The sequence below is a fragment of the Grampus griseus genome, assembly GCF_964374135.1.
Source record: "Grampus griseus genome assembly, chromosome: 2".
NCBI classification, from domain to species: Eukaryota; Metazoa; Chordata; class Mammalia; order Artiodactyla; family Delphinidae; genus Grampus; species Grampus griseus.
Genome location: NC_139018.1, coordinates 120,253,534 through 120,268,306, shown reverse-complemented (window position 1 = coordinate 120,268,306; position 14,773 = coordinate 120,253,534). Strand labels below are relative to the sequence as shown.

Below are 14,773 nucleotides of genomic sequence, written 5' to 3'. Positions count from 1 at the left end.
ATGTATTTATTGCCATTTTAAACCTTGTTTTTCCATTGATTTTATATTTCTTCTTTGTCCCTTTCTTTTGCTTTTTGTTTTTCCTTTTGTGGTTTGATGATTTTCTTTTGTATTATACTTCTTTTTGGTTCTCTTCTTTTTGGTTTTTGTGAATCTGTTGTATGTTTTTGATTTGTGGTCACCCTGTTCTTCAAGTATGTTATCCCCTTCCTATATCTACTTGTTTTAGACTGGTAATCATGAAGGCTCAAACACATTCTAGGAAAAAAACGCTACATTTTCTGACTCTCCTCACCCACATTTTATGATTTTGATGTCCTCTTTTACATCTTCATGTTCATCCTTTTATTGTTAATTGTGGTTATCATCTCTTTCACAGAAATTTTTTGATTTCTTTTTAAATCTATGTACTGACTTATTTAAGTGATTTACTTTCCAATTGTGATTTTCTCTTTCTTAGAAGTCTTCTTTCTATTTAGAGAAGACCTTTCAATATTTTCTTTATGATAGGTTTAGTATTGCTGTATTCTTCTAGTTTTTGCTTGTGATAATTGAAAATTTTAAAAATGATAATTTTGCTGGGTAGAGTATACTAGGTTGCAGATTTTTCCCTTTCAGGACTTCCAATATATCTTGCCACTCTCTTCTGGCCTGCAACGTTTCTGTAGAGAAATAAGCTGATACTTTATGGGGGTTCTTTTGTAATTAACTCTTTTTTTTTTAACATCTTTATTGGAGTATAATTGCTTTACAATGGTGTGTTAGTTTCTTCTTTTTAACAAAGTGAATCAGCTATACATATATCCCCATATCTCTTCCCTCTTGCGTCTCCCTCCCTCCCACCCTCCCTATCCCACCCCTCTAGGTGGTCACAAAGCACTGAGCTGATCTCCCTGTGCTATGCGGCTGCTTCCCACTAGCTATCGTTTTTTCGTTTGGTAGTGTATATATGTCCATGCCACTCTCACTTTGTCCCAGCTTACCCTTCCCCCTCCCCAACTCTTTTTCTCTTGATGCTTTTAGAATCCTCTCTTTAACTTTTAATTATAATATATCTTGGTGTGGGTCTGTTTGGGTTCATCTTGTTTGGAACCCTCTGTGCTTTTTGTACCTGGATATCTACTTCCTTCTTTAGGTTTGGGAAGTTTTCAGCCATAATTTCTTAATACATTTTCAATCCCCTTTTCTCTTTCTTCTTCTTCTGGGAGCCATATTATACGTAGATTGGCATTATCCCATAGGTCTCTTATTTTCAGAACTCGGTGTCTGTTAGACTGAAGAGATCTGTTTCATTGTTCTTTCAGGGCAATTCTCTTGACCTTTTAATTGGGAGCGGTTCCTTTGCTTCTTTATTTTACTTATATTTCTCTTGCTCTGAGTTTAGGAGAAACAGTTATCTACTGTGGTCTTGAAGGGCTGTTTTTGTGTGGGAGTGGCCCTGTGTAGCCTCTGTGGGTTTAATAAGTTTTTGGTGCAAGGGCGGTTTTTAGTATGAATGCCCACCACCTCTTTCTTCAGTGTATGCTGGCCATTATCCCCTTGATAGTAGGTGTGACTAGAGCCTGCATTGGATGTTGAGCAAGGCCTTCCTTTTTGCTCTGTGGTGGTCACTGCCTTGTCTAACTGTTCCCTAGTTGTTGGAATAGAAGCCCCCAGATCCGTTTCTGAGCTGAGGTGTAAGGTAGGCAGGACTGGAGCATTCCCACTGGGAGAGGAGCCCCTGAGTGTTCCTCCGCCAGAGCCATCCACTGGTGTGCATGCTCTGTTGTGTCACCTGTTGTGCGGGATCACAAAGTCCACTGTTGTTGGCACTGCCCTTGGCCCCGCCTCAAACATGGGAATGACGTCAATAAACCCTGGTGTTTCTCAGGCGTTGTTTTCACAAGGCCACCAGTGCAGATCCACCGAAGTCAGGTCCCAGGACTGCAGTAGTCATGCACCTGGACTTGGTGTGGGAGTGAGGCAGCTCAGATCCTGGCCTGGCCCAGCCCCTGCGTGCAAGTGCCCACAAAGCCCACAGCTCCTAAGGCCAGACCCGTCCCAGCCGCAGGAGCACCCATCATCTGCTCGGATGTCCCACAGGTGCTGAACTTACAAAGCTGGCAGCAGAGGTGTACATCTGCAGTTCACACAGCTGGGGAAAGATTTCAGCCCTGCTTCATAAGTCATGCGGTCACTGGGGCTCAGTTGTGATTTCAGCCCCACCTCTGCACGTGGGCAACCCACTGGCACCTGCTCCTGGAGCCCGCCAAGGCCGTGGCTGGGGTGTGTGGGCCCACCCAGGCGGCAGCTGGGGCATGGAGAAAGAGGCTGCTATGGCGGCCCCACCCCTCCCTTTGCTCACCACTCAACAATGGTGCATCGCTTCTATGGCAGGCCCGGGCTTCTTCTGCAAACAGCCCTGGTTGCAGCCATACCACATTCCAGCCCCTTCAGGCTGTCTCCACACAGGCAACACCAGTCCTCTCTCCAGGTCTCCTCTAAACCCCAATTTTCAGCACTGAGACCCCTCCTGTACCAGCAGATTCTTGTCTCAGGCTGCAGCATGCAGGGTAGTGGCGTGGACTGTCTGTGCAGGTCTCTCTCTGTTCTGCCTGCCGCAAACCAGTTGTTTTGCTCTTCTCCAAGCCTCTGTAGCTCCCTTTCTGTCTCAGTTGATCTCCCAGTGAGGGGGCTTCCCAGGGTGCAGGAACCTTTCGTCTTTTACCTCTCTCTCCCAGGGGCACAGGTCCCATCCTGCTTCCTTCCCCCCTCCTTTCATCCTGCCCAGTTATGTGAAGGTGTTTCCTGTCCTTTCAGGTGTTTGAGGTCTTCTGCTAGTGTTTAGTAGGTATTCTGTGAGAATTGTTCCATTTGTAGATGTATTTTTGATGTATTTGGGGGAGGAGGTGAGTTTTACATCCTTCTACTCTGCCATCTTGATTCCTCTCCCAGTACCATACTATTTTGATTACTGTAGCTTTGTAGTATAGTCTGAAGTTAGGGAGCATGAAATCTCCAGCTCTGTTCTTTCTCAAGATTATTTTGGCTATTCGAGGTCTTTGTGTTTCCATACAGATTCTAAAATTATTCTAGTTCTGTGAAAAATGCCATTGGTATTTTGGTAGGGATTGCATTGAATCTGTAGATTGCCTTGGGTAGTATGGTCATTTTAACAATATTGATTCTTCCAATCCATGAACATGGTGTGTCTTTCCATCTGTTTATGTCATCTTCAATTTCCTTCATCAGTGTCTTACAGTTCTCTGGGTACAGGTCTTTTACCTCCTTAAGTAGGTTCATTCCTAGGTATTTTATTCTTTTCAATGCGATGGTCAATTGGATTGTTTCCTTAATTTTCTTTCTGATAATTCACTGTTAGTGTATAGAAATGCAGCAGATTTCTGTATGTTAATTTTGTATCTTGCGGGACTTCCCTGGTGGCGCATTGGTTAAGAATCTGCCTGCCAATGCAGGGGACACAGGTTCGAGCCCTGCTCCGGGAAGATCCCACATGCCATGGAGCAACTAAGCCTGTGCGCCACAACTAGTGAGTCTGCGCTCTAGAGCCCGCGGGCCACAACTACTGAAGCCCACACACCTAGAACCTGCGCTCTGCAACAAGAGAAACTACTGCAGTGAGAAGCCCACGCACTGCAACAAAGAGTAGCCCCCACTCGCTGCAACTAGAGAAAGCCTGTGCACAGCAACGAAGAACCAACGCAACCAAAAATAAATAAATAAATTCATTTAAAAAAAAATGTTGTATCTTGCCACTTTACCAAATTCGTTGATGAGTTCTAGTGGTTTTTTGGTGGCATCTTCAGGATTTTTCTATGTATAGTGTCATGTCATCTGAAAACAGTGACAGTTTTACTTATTCCTTTTCAATTTGGATTCCTTTTCTTGTCTGATTGCTGTGGCTAGGACTTCCAATACTATGTTGAATAAAAGTGGTGAGAATGGGCATCCTTGTCTTGTTCCTGATCCTGGAGGGAATGCATTCAGCTTTTCACCATTGAGTGTGATGTTTTTTCACCATTGTGTATGATGTTAGCAGTGGGTTTGTCGTATTTGGCCTTTATTATGTTGAGGTATGTTCCTTCTATTCCCACTTTCTGGGGGGGTTTTGTTATAAATAGTTGTTGAATTTTGCCAAAAGCTTTTTCTGCATCTATCGAGGTGATCATATGGTTTTTATTATTCAGTTTGTTAATATGGTGTAGCACATGGATTGATTCACAGATATTGAATCATCCTTGCATCCCTGGGATAAATCCCACTACATCATGGTGTATTGTTGGATTCTGTTTGCAAATCTTTTGTTGAAGATTTTTGCATCTATGTTCATCAGTGATATTGGTGTGTAATTTTCTTTTTTCGTGATATCTTTGTCTGGGTTTGGAATCTGGGTGATGCTTCATAGAATGAGTTCGGAAGTGTTCTTTCCTCTGAAATTTTTTGGAATAGTTTGAGAAGAATAGGTATTAACTCTTCTCTAGATATTTGGTGGAATTCACCTGTGAAGCCATCTGGTCCTGGACTTTTGTTTGTTGGGAGTTCCTTTGTTTGTTTCTGTTTTTTAATTACTTCAGTGTCATTACTGGTAATTGGTCTGTTCCTATTTTCAGTTTCTTCCTGGTTTAGTCTTGGGAGATTATATATTTCTAGGAATTTGTCTATTTCTTCTAGATTGTTCATTTTATTGGCATATAATTGTTCGTAGTAGTCTCTTATGATCCTTTGTATTTCCATGGTGTCAGTTGTAACTTGTTTTTCATTTCTGATTTTGGCCCTTTCTCTTTTTTTCTTGATGAGCCTGGCTAAAGGTTTATCAGTTTTGTTTATCTTTTCTTTTTTTTTTTTTTTCAGGCAAGGCTTTATGGGGGCCCCTGCTGCAGCAGGGGGGAGCACGAACAAACAAAAGGTTCCCTTGCTTGCTCACTCCCTGAGGGGGGCGTCGAGCTTGTTCCTTATATGGGGTGAGGGTCCAGCTCTTATTGATCTTTTTTATTGTTTTTTTTTTCTAGTTTTTTTTAGTCTTTATTTCTAAATGATTAGCGTAAATTTTACCATTCATCTTTATGCAGTGCCAATTTTTAAATGCAAATATAGGCACATTGAACTCATATGTGGAATCACCAAAATGATGCAATTCGTATTTCATAGCTCACATTTACCAGAACGGTGGACATACTGTACAAAACTAATTTGACTGGTTTTATTTCACTTCATAACATGCACACATTCTCCCAATACTCTCTGCCTTGGCTTACTGATGAGTGAGGAAGAACTGACAGGAAATGGAACTATCTTTACATTTCCTTCTAGCCCATCATTTTCAGCGCAGTAGTTGGCTGATACAAGGAAGTAACACAAATAACAAAAGATTATAGAGTTCCCTGGTCATTTCTGTTTCTTAAAACATCATTGCCTTCTTTCTGCCTTTGAAGCAAGTTCTGGTTGTAGTGCAAAGTATGGCCTCTGGGGCTGTCCTAGACATAGCATGCTTATTTTCCATTTGCTTAGAGTCTCACTGAATTCTTCCACATCATGGGCCCGCTGGGATGCTGTACTCATGAGGTGGCAAGGAGCAGAGGACACAGACATCGCATATCTCCCCTGCTCACGCACATGCTTCTTGTTCCATCAGAACTCGCTTAACAGAACACAAATTCAAAAACATAAAGAGTTCGAGATGGCAGTAGCAGAGCTTTAAATCACCTGCTGCGCTCTTCCCCACCCTCCATTCTTTGGGCAGCCACTTTCAACTTTCATCCTTTTTAGCTTTTTCTTACCTTATTTACTTTCATATTTCCAAAAAGCCTTCCTAGAGTGCTGTTTCTTGATTTTTCAATTTAGATATTATCAGATGACTTGTACAATGGAAGGTTGGGATTTAACCTCCTTGTGTCACTTCCTGCACACATTTGCCCCTGCCATCACATCCCAATATCGTGTTAGCATATCTTTTTTTTTTTTTTTTTTTTTTTGCGGTATGCGGGCCTCTCTCACTGTTGTGGCCTCTCCCGTTGCGGAGCACAGGCTCTGGACGCGCAGGCTCAGCGGCCATGGCTCACGGGCCCAGCCTCTCCGTGGCATGTGGGATCTTCCCGGACCGGGGCACGAACCCGTGTCCCCTGCATCGGCAGGCAGACTCTCAACCACTGCGCCACCAGGGAAGCCCCTGTTAGCATATCTTGATTAAATCCACGTTCAGTGTTTTCATTATTAGGATTGTATCGATAATGCCGAACCAAGCGTTGTAACAAAATGATGTTCTCTTTTTAAGAACCACTTTTTTATTTGCCTAGTTTTCTTTGCTTCTCTAAGTCTTCCGTATCCTCCAGCAATTCTACAAAATGTCTCTTAATCCAGTTTTCCAGGCAATCCCTGCCCCATCGTCTAACAGTTTCCTTCTTTCCTGGACATCCCCCCAAACTTCCCTTTGTCCTTCTGCTCCAGTCTAAGCTGGGTGCTTTCTGTTGCTCCCCTGAAGTTGTCACGCATGGTCTTTCTGTCTCCTGGATCTCTTGCTTACCTTTTCTAGAGGAGTTTACTTCTTTGTTTGGTGGAGCATATTCTCAAGCAGCCTTCTGAGAAGGGGCGTGTGGAGGTGAATGGTTTGCTTGTCTTAAAATGTTCGCTTGTCTTTATTCTTCCCTCATACCTGACTGATCATTTGATAGCAACTTCTAAGTTAGAAGTCTTTCTCCCTCAGAATTTCAAAGGTGTCTTTCCTTTGTCTTCTAGCTTCCAACAGTGCTGTTGACAAATCTCATACCAGTCTAATTCCCAAACCTTTGTATGTGACCTTTTAAAAAGTCTGGAAACTTTTAGGATTTTCTCTATCTCTCTCTTAATATAGAGAATATTCTGTCTGTGTCTCCCTCTCTCTTTTTTTTCTCTTGGTGATTTGAACTTTTGCAATTATGTGCCTTGGTCTACTTTTATTCTGGGAGGACACTTGGTAGTCCCTTTTCATCTAAAAATTCATGTCCTTCAGTTCTTGGAAATGTTCTTATTATTTATTTGATAGTCGTCTTGCTTTTATTTTCTCCTTCTGGAACCCTTCATATTCAGCTATTCTCTCCCTTTCTTTTTTTTACTTTTTTCATCTCTTTCTGTTTACTGGAAGACATCCTTATCTTTACCTTATAACCCTTCTATTACATTAAAAATTTTTTTCCTATTGTACTTCTACTTTCCTGAACTTTCTTATTCGCTAAATACTTCTTTTTACTATCCTCTTCTAGGTCCATGAGTAGAGTATCTTATCTTTCTGAGGTTATTATTTATGTGGATTTTTTTTTCTTTTGCTCCCTGTAATATCTTTCTTTCCTTCGAGTTATTTTTTTAAATCTTTCTGTCATGTTATAGGTTTTCTTAAGATGGTATGGCTGTATTCCCTCCGTGGAAGGAGGCACTGGGCTGGAGTTGGGAGGTCTGTGGACTGGGCCGCACTTTTCCACATCACCTCTGAGGGACTGGTGGGGATGGGGCTGTTTCTTTGGGAGATCTTTAAATGTCAGTATCTAGGGTCATTTTTCTGAGTGATTGTTGCCCCAGAGAGGCATTCTCTAGTCTTTTCCTGGGAAGGTGTAAGTCTGGCTACAGCGTTCTGGCATCCAAATGGGGAAGGAGCTTGGCAGTTATCTCAGCCTTCCTCATGTAGACTTTTCTCTGTAGGTCCCTCTGCCTCAGGCCTTCCACTGTGCCTAGTGTTCCTGGACCAGATCTCCTGGATCACCCCGAGAGTGACCCCGGCCCTCTGCCAGGCAGGGAGGTGGCCATCGCCTGGCTACATAGGGTTGGGAAGGGGATCTAGTGGGTCTTACAGACTTTCAGCCAGGCTCTTGTCCTCAGTCTTCCTGATGCACAGGCCTCCAGGGGTCCCTGGGACCCTGATTCCTGAGCCCTTCCAGGGTCCCACTTCTGGGTAGTTTCTCCCTGCAGGACTGGCTCTCAGCATTCACTGCTGTGGTAAGTCAGCTGCTACTCGATCATCTGCTTTCCAGCTTCTAGAATTTTTGCTGACATCTTCCATCTGCCATCATCACCTCTCTCTTGCCCTTTGTCCTTGTGGATTTATGCCTTGTTTATTCCTTTCCTATCATCTTAGTGGGGCTCTGGAAGGGAGTGGAAATAAATCTGTGTCTGTTCAATGAGCCATATTTTTCTAGAAGGCCATTCACTGGGGCCAGGTTCGTTATGGATGTGAGAGCAAGGACTCTGGCCTCTGATAGAAGAGGGATAACTGGGTGGAGAGTGAGACTAGAAGCAGAGAAGTGTTGAGTTTGATGTTAAGACCCTGGACTCTGGGCCAGGTTTCTACCTGTGTTGGCAGACAGTTACACTAGCCTTAAGCCTCAAAGACTGGGGATAATGACGGGACTGCCTCCTGGGTTGCCCTGAGGATTCAGTGAGCACACATGTGAAGTGTGTAGCACAGCACTGGCCACACGGTTAGCATTCAATGCCTGGTGACTGTTGTCACTGTTACCAAGTGATAAGTGACTAGGAGCTGAAGCAGAGAAGTGGCCCGCGCGCAGGGAAAGCTGGGTAGAAAACCATCCCAAGGGTCTGTCACCTCCCGACATAGGAGTCAAGAGTGAGAGAAGGGCTGGGAAATCAGAAGAGTAGCCGCCCCTGCAGTACCCTGAGGGCTTTTCCCAGCTGCCCCCACCCAGGGTGCCGCCCAGCCTGACTTCTGTCAGGACAGACAGACGGACAGATATGTCTCTGTCTTCATTCAGCTGCTGGAATGCGTGAGGGACTTGGCTTGGGGCCTGGGGTGAGGGTGGGAGGAGAGGGCGAAACCCTGAGCCAGCCAGGGCCTCCCGGAGCCTTGGCACTGAGAAGAGCTGGAAGGAGGCGGAAAGAGAGATACAGGCGGAAAGAGAGATACAGGCGGAAAGAGAGATACAGGCGCGGCAGATGGAGGGGAGCTGGGGAGGGAGGAGAAGTTCATCTCCCCAAGGGTGGTCGCACTCTCACCTCTCCATCCTGGAGGGTCAGGCAGGAGGGGATCACGAGGCCCAGGACAGGTGCGGGAGGGGGTGCTCAGACGGAGGATGTGGTACCAACCTGTCCTCTAGCCCCTCCGCCCTCTGTCTCCTTGTTGGGGGTGGGACAGAAGACAGGACAGGTCCCACCTAGACAGGATGGAGGCCAGAATGAGCAAGATTCACAGAAGGAAGGCGCCAGGTGGAGTCAGGCAGTGTTTCCAGGGCTTGAGGGTGTCCTAGAGGCACTCAGACCGCCCCCCCTTCCCCACTGGATGTGACACTCCTCGGCTCCCTGCAAGGAGATGTTTATTAGGCCACACAGACCCAGACATTGGCGAATCCCACTTGGTCTCAAACTGTGCTCAGGGGGACAGTGGTAGAGGAGGTAGTGTCCCTGTCCTCAAGACCCTCACCATCTGGGGGGCACAGACATGTGACAATTCCGGGTAATTAGCACTGTGGCAGACAGGCCTGTGGGGTTTGTAGGAACCTGGAGAAGAGGGGCAGGGACGTCACCTCTGAGAAGGAGCCGCGGAGCTGCCCTCTAAGGACTGCTGCAGCACCCTGAGGAAGAAGGGTGCTCTAGGTGGGGTGCACAGCGTGGTCCAGGGCTGGCAGTGCGGGAGCGTGGGGTGGGATGGAGAATCTTCAAGAGGTGGTGGTGGGGCTGGAGGAAAGCTTCTGGGGCCTGTGGTCATTGGCCAGTCCAAGACGTCAGCCTGAAGAACTTGAAGAGCCTTTCTAGACTGAGAGCTGCTTTCAGGGACCCTGCTGTTTCATAAGGGACCTCTCGTTTCTTGAACTACTACTTGGACCTGGGGCCAGGGAGGGAAGGCCCTGTTCTCTCATGCCTTCGCAGCCAGGATTTCTGGAAGGAGAGAGGCGGGCCTTATCGTGTGTCAGGCCCTTGCCCCCACCATCTGGCGACTCCATGACTAGGCCCCCAGGGGTGGCGAGGGGAGGGGGTGCACAGGCCTCTCCCAGATGATGGGCAGCTCTTTGCAGCCCTTGAAGTGGGAGTGACACTTCCGACTGGAGCCACCCGCTGTCTGCTCTGACCCCATGTGGGGTTGCCCAGCCCACTATAATTAGAGCGAGGAGGGGCCCCGAGGGGAAGGGCTGACGTATGTCAGCAGCACGGGGAGCCTGGCAGTAAGCCGACCAGAGGAAGGAAGGGCCGGCTGTCGGCCGCCCGTGTGACTTTTCCCAAGTAGATGCTGCTATTTATACCTCTGTTGCTTGGGATCCCATAGGCTGCCTCAGCCTTTTGTAGATGAGGATGTGAAGGCCCAGAGAGGGTAAGGGATGGCCCAAGGCCACACAGCATCTGTAGCAGGGCAGGATTGGGGTTTCCAGTCAGCATCTGGGCCTGAATGTGGCTCTGATTCTGGTGGTGGGTCCTACGAGGACCCTTCAGGCCCCCCAACCTCGCACACACATATAGGATGGCCCTGAGAGGTTGTGGTCGCCCTGGCTGCCCAGCAGCAGGCCACAGAAGCTTGATTCATGGCATGTCAGCACCGGGTCCTGGCCGGAAAACTGAAGGGCTGGATGTGGCCTGGGACCTGTTGGTGTGGGGCTGAGGCACGTTGGACCCCAGTCAGAGGAGCTCCCTGGCTGGGTCTGAGTCAGAAGAGTGGGTGAAGCCCCCAGCTACATCTTGAGTTGTGTCCTGCCAGGCAAAAAGGAGGAGCCCCGGGGCCAGGTTGACCCTTCACCCCCTTCCTCCCCGTCTCAGCCGATGCTCTGCCCCCGGGTGCAGGCGCAGGGAGCCCGCAGGCTGAAGCCAGCAATCAGAAGACTCCTTTCTCCCTGCCAGACCTCAGCTGCCATGATTTAGAGCTTCTGTTTGGAGTGAAGTGTTTGAGGCGGGCTCACGATCGGATGGGAGGAGCTCTGCACCAAGGGCAGCCTAGCAAGTGGACACGTGGGCGTTGGCAGCCTGGCCTGGCATCACATCCTGACCATCACTGCCCTCCCACGTGACTCAGGGCAAGGGACGCACTGCCCTGGGCCCTGAAAGTGGAAGGAGATGGTGGTAGAGTTTTCTGCTTGAGGGGTTGTGAGCGGCAGATGGGAGAGCGCCCGCTCAGCACCCGGGGCTGGCCTGGCCTGCAGCGATCCGGGACAGACAGCTGGGTCCCACACCTGCTCATTCGCCCGACGCCCATTTTACAGGGTCCATTTCTAGCTAACACAGGTGGGCCAGGTGATTCTGGGTGGGGAGGGGCCCCCAGGGTCCTCAGCAGGAGTCTGGTCACTGAGGCTTTGTTCCCTGAAGCTCTGGTGGAGCCCGGGCCCTGCCACTAGCCAGGGGACTTGGGAGACCACATGGACCACCCCCCCTGGCCTGGGCTCGCAGCTCCCAGACCTCTGCCTCTGAAATTTGGACTCCCAGATCCCAGTGGCTGACTGCCCCCAGCCTTCCCTCACGCGGGCCTACAAATTGGCCTATTTCTCGTCCTCTCTGTGGCCCGTAGTGTCTCCTCCTTCCCTCCTGGCCAGACCCCAGCATCCATCACCTCTGCCTTTCTTTCCTGTGCCTCCCTCAGTCCTAACCAGGACCCTTTGCTCATCCTGGCTCCCTGACCTGGCACCAGCCACCCTCAAGCCTCCCAGACTGGAAAACTGGGGGGTTTCTGCCTCCCCCTACCCTGCTTAGCCTGGGACCCCAAGTCCCATAGGTCCTGCCTCCCTCCTGCCACTGCCAGGGAGTCCTGGCAGGAGATGGACAGGAGTAAATAGGGGAGTGACACAGGCTGGCAGACACTGGGCTCTCTCCCAGGTTGGCGGCCGGACAGGGGGCAGCCTTCAGGCCTTGGTCCTCCCACAGATGACCCTAGGTCTCAGCCCAGGGCGGGGCTCTCAGAGGCCTGCTGTTGTATCAGCTGTGATGTGATGCTCTCCAGATCGTGGACAGAGGGGTGGAGGCTGCAGGAGCTCCGAGCAGGCTTAGTGGTCCAGGAGGCTGCAGAGGGCAGGGCCTTTCGGCTGGATCTTGGGGAAAGAGGCTTCACCAGTGGAGGAGTGGGGAGAGTGTCGTGGGTGGAAGGAATAGTTTGTGGAGAGGCCTGGCACTGGGGAGCGGGGATTAGCCAGCTGGAGTGCCCTGGAGATGGATGGGAGAGGCTGGGAGGGTCTTTCCTGCTAGCTTAGGTCAAAGAATAGGATAGGTGAGCAAGGAGGCTGGAGTTTTCCTGTAAGTTTAGGGCTTTAAGCCCCTTCCCACCTTCCCTGCACAACTGGTCTGGTGCGGCCTCCCTGATGGGTCTCTCAGGCTGCGCCCTCTGCCCCAGAGGACAGGTGGCTCCTCACTTCATACTCCTGTCTCATCTCTGCAGCCGTGGGTGGGGCCTCTGCCTGGATGACTCTCCCACCAAGGATGTCATCGACTTCCCTTCGATACCACCTGGCGTCCTCTATGACGTGGACCACCAGTGTCGCCTCCAGTATGGGGCCTACTCTGCCTTCTGCGATGACATGGACGTGAGTGTGGGGCCTGTGTGGACACGGGGGAGGAGGGCAGCCCTCAGCAGCCTGCAGACCCCACCCAGCCTGGGCTCGGCCCGCACGTGATGCCCACGAGACATAAAGTGGCCTGTGGGAGAGGCCGAGGGTTGGGCGGCCGTAGACCTGGGTCTGCATTCTGGGTGGACCATTTACCAACCATGGGACTTTGGGCAAGGCCCTCACCTGCTGGAGCTGGATCATAAGAGGTAAAATAAAACCTCTCCTGCGGGGTCCTGGGGAAGATCGCCCAAAGTGATGGCCATGGGCATGTCAGAGACCCTGCGGCTTCTAACCAGGGTGTTTCCACACGGGTAGGCTGAGGCTGGGAGAGGTGTGGGTGAGCTGGGGACTGCCTGAGCCACAAACTCGAGCCTGGGGCCCCAGCCCAGGACCCCCTACACCATGTGCCGGCCCCAAGGAGGGGTTCCCAGGGGTCTCGTGGGGGTGGTGAGGGGGCAGGGCAGGTGGTGGCGCCGAGGAGGAGGTGAGGGTATGGCCCTTGCCCTCCTCCTTGCAGAATGTCTGCCACACGCTCTGGTGCTCCGTGGGGACCACCTGTCACTCCAAGCTAGATGCAGCTGTGGATGGTACCAGGTGCGGGGAGAGCAAGGTAGGGGTTCGCCAGTCCAGCTGCGGAGGGGGTGAGAGGTGAGACTCCCTGCTGTGTCCGTGCTCTGGGGTCGCTCATGCCCTTAGCAGAACCCCAGCCCTCTCTGGCCCAAGTCCCCACCTGCAGAATGGAGGCTTTGGGGCAGAGCTTGACTGGGCAATTCTCCAAAGTGCCTTCAGCTCGGAAGAGTCAGCATGTGGACTCTTATTTTATTCCTTGCTCGGCTCCACCATGGGGCCCAGGTGTTGGGCGACTGGAAGGGGGCCTCCCCCAGCCCTTAGGTCCTTCCCCTCTGGGCCTTTCCAGGCCTTCCACCCACCTTGTTCTCACTAGGGTGAGGAGCTTGGAGTGGGCTTGCTCTACCTCTGTCTGTCTCGGTAGTGGTGTCTGAATGGGGAGTGCGTTCCCATGGGCTTCCGGCCCGAGGCCGTGGACGGTGGCTGGTCTGGCTGGAGCGCCTGGTCCGTCTGCTCCCGGAGCTGTGGCGTGGGCGTGCAGAGTGCCGAGCGGCAGTGCACGCAGCCTGCGTGAGTGCGGGGCCGGGACTCCCGGGGCAGGTGGGATGGGGCGCCCTGAGCAGAGCCGGCGATTGCAGGGACACTGGCTCTGTCCCAGCCTCCCACTCGCAGAAGTATCCCCATGGAGGCCAAGCCTGGAGTGTCCAGAGCCACCTCGGGTCACTTCTAGGAGTGCCCCGGAGGCTGATTGAGTCGCCACTGCTGACCCCATTGCAGAGAGGGAAACACCAAGGCCCAGACACTGGAGGGACTCATCAGAGGCCACACAACAAAGCAGCAGCTGGTGGGAGGGAAGCAGGGAGGACAGTGGCTAAGAGCTTAGACCCTGAACCTTAGATGGATCAGGGTTCAAATTCCCTCTCCACCCCTTCTCTGGGCCTCAGTTTCCAGAGAAAGTATATGATGGGGCAGCAGCAGTGCCCATCTGGTAGAGGATAAATGCAGGTAAAGTCCTACAGCTAGTTCGTAGTAAGCGCTCAGTAAATAGAGCCACTTAGTGGCATTTGAGGTACAAGTGGGTCCAAGATGAGACTGGGGACAGCTGGGAGAATTGGTCAGCCTGGGAGGGGTGCTGTGTGACCTGGGGTGAGTGACTTCATCTCTCTGGGCCTCAGTTTCCCCATCTAAGAGTGGTGAGGTGAAGATTCAGGGAGATGCAGAGAGGCCAGCTGTACTGTAGACCGAGGGGATGCCCGGCACCTTTGGATGAGCCCACTTCACTAGGCTGCCCCAGGGTGGGCATGGGATTCAGAGCCAGGTCCTTCTAGGGCCCCGTGCTTATACCCCACCCTGCCTCCAGGCCCCTAGGCCTGAGCTGGGTTGGGGGCAGACAGGGTGGGGTTAAGGTTCAGGCTCTATGCTGGGGGCATACCTCTCAGCTGGGCCAGGGCCAAGGGGGCTTCCTTTTGACCTGGGCTGGGGTGCTGCCACCAGGAACACATCTGCTGACACATGGGCTGTCAGGACTCTGGGTCCCACGGGCTGGAGACTTGTAGTGGCCCCTTCAGCCAGTCATGTCTGCAGCTTGGCCCAGCCTCTGAACAACCCTCTGCAGAGGCAGCCCCAGTCCCATTTTATAGATGAGGATACTGAGGCCCAGAGGGGTCCAGAGACTTGGCCAAGGTCACACAGCAGGTTAGGGGCAGAGC

At 50.8% G+C, this 14,773-nt stretch overlaps 1 protein-coding gene across 1 annotated transcript in view; it reads left to right on the top strand.

Annotated features, from left to right (window-relative positions):
• ADAMTS7 (ADAM metallopeptidase with thrombospondin type 1 motif 7) overlaps positions 1-14,773 on the top strand; it is a gene marked incomplete at its 5' end in the record, with an annotated part of 56,950 nt that overhangs the window by 27,894 nt on the left and 14,283 nt on the right. Inside the window, 3 exons of the mRNA XM_082648576.1 lie at positions 12,329-12,473; positions 13,015-13,107; positions 13,489-13,634. Coding sequence (XP_082504702.1) covers positions 12,329-12,473; positions 13,015-13,107; positions 13,489-13,634 — 384 coding nt within the window. The remainder of the gene's footprint in view (positions 1-12,328; positions 12,474-13,014; positions 13,108-13,488; positions 13,635-14,773) is intronic.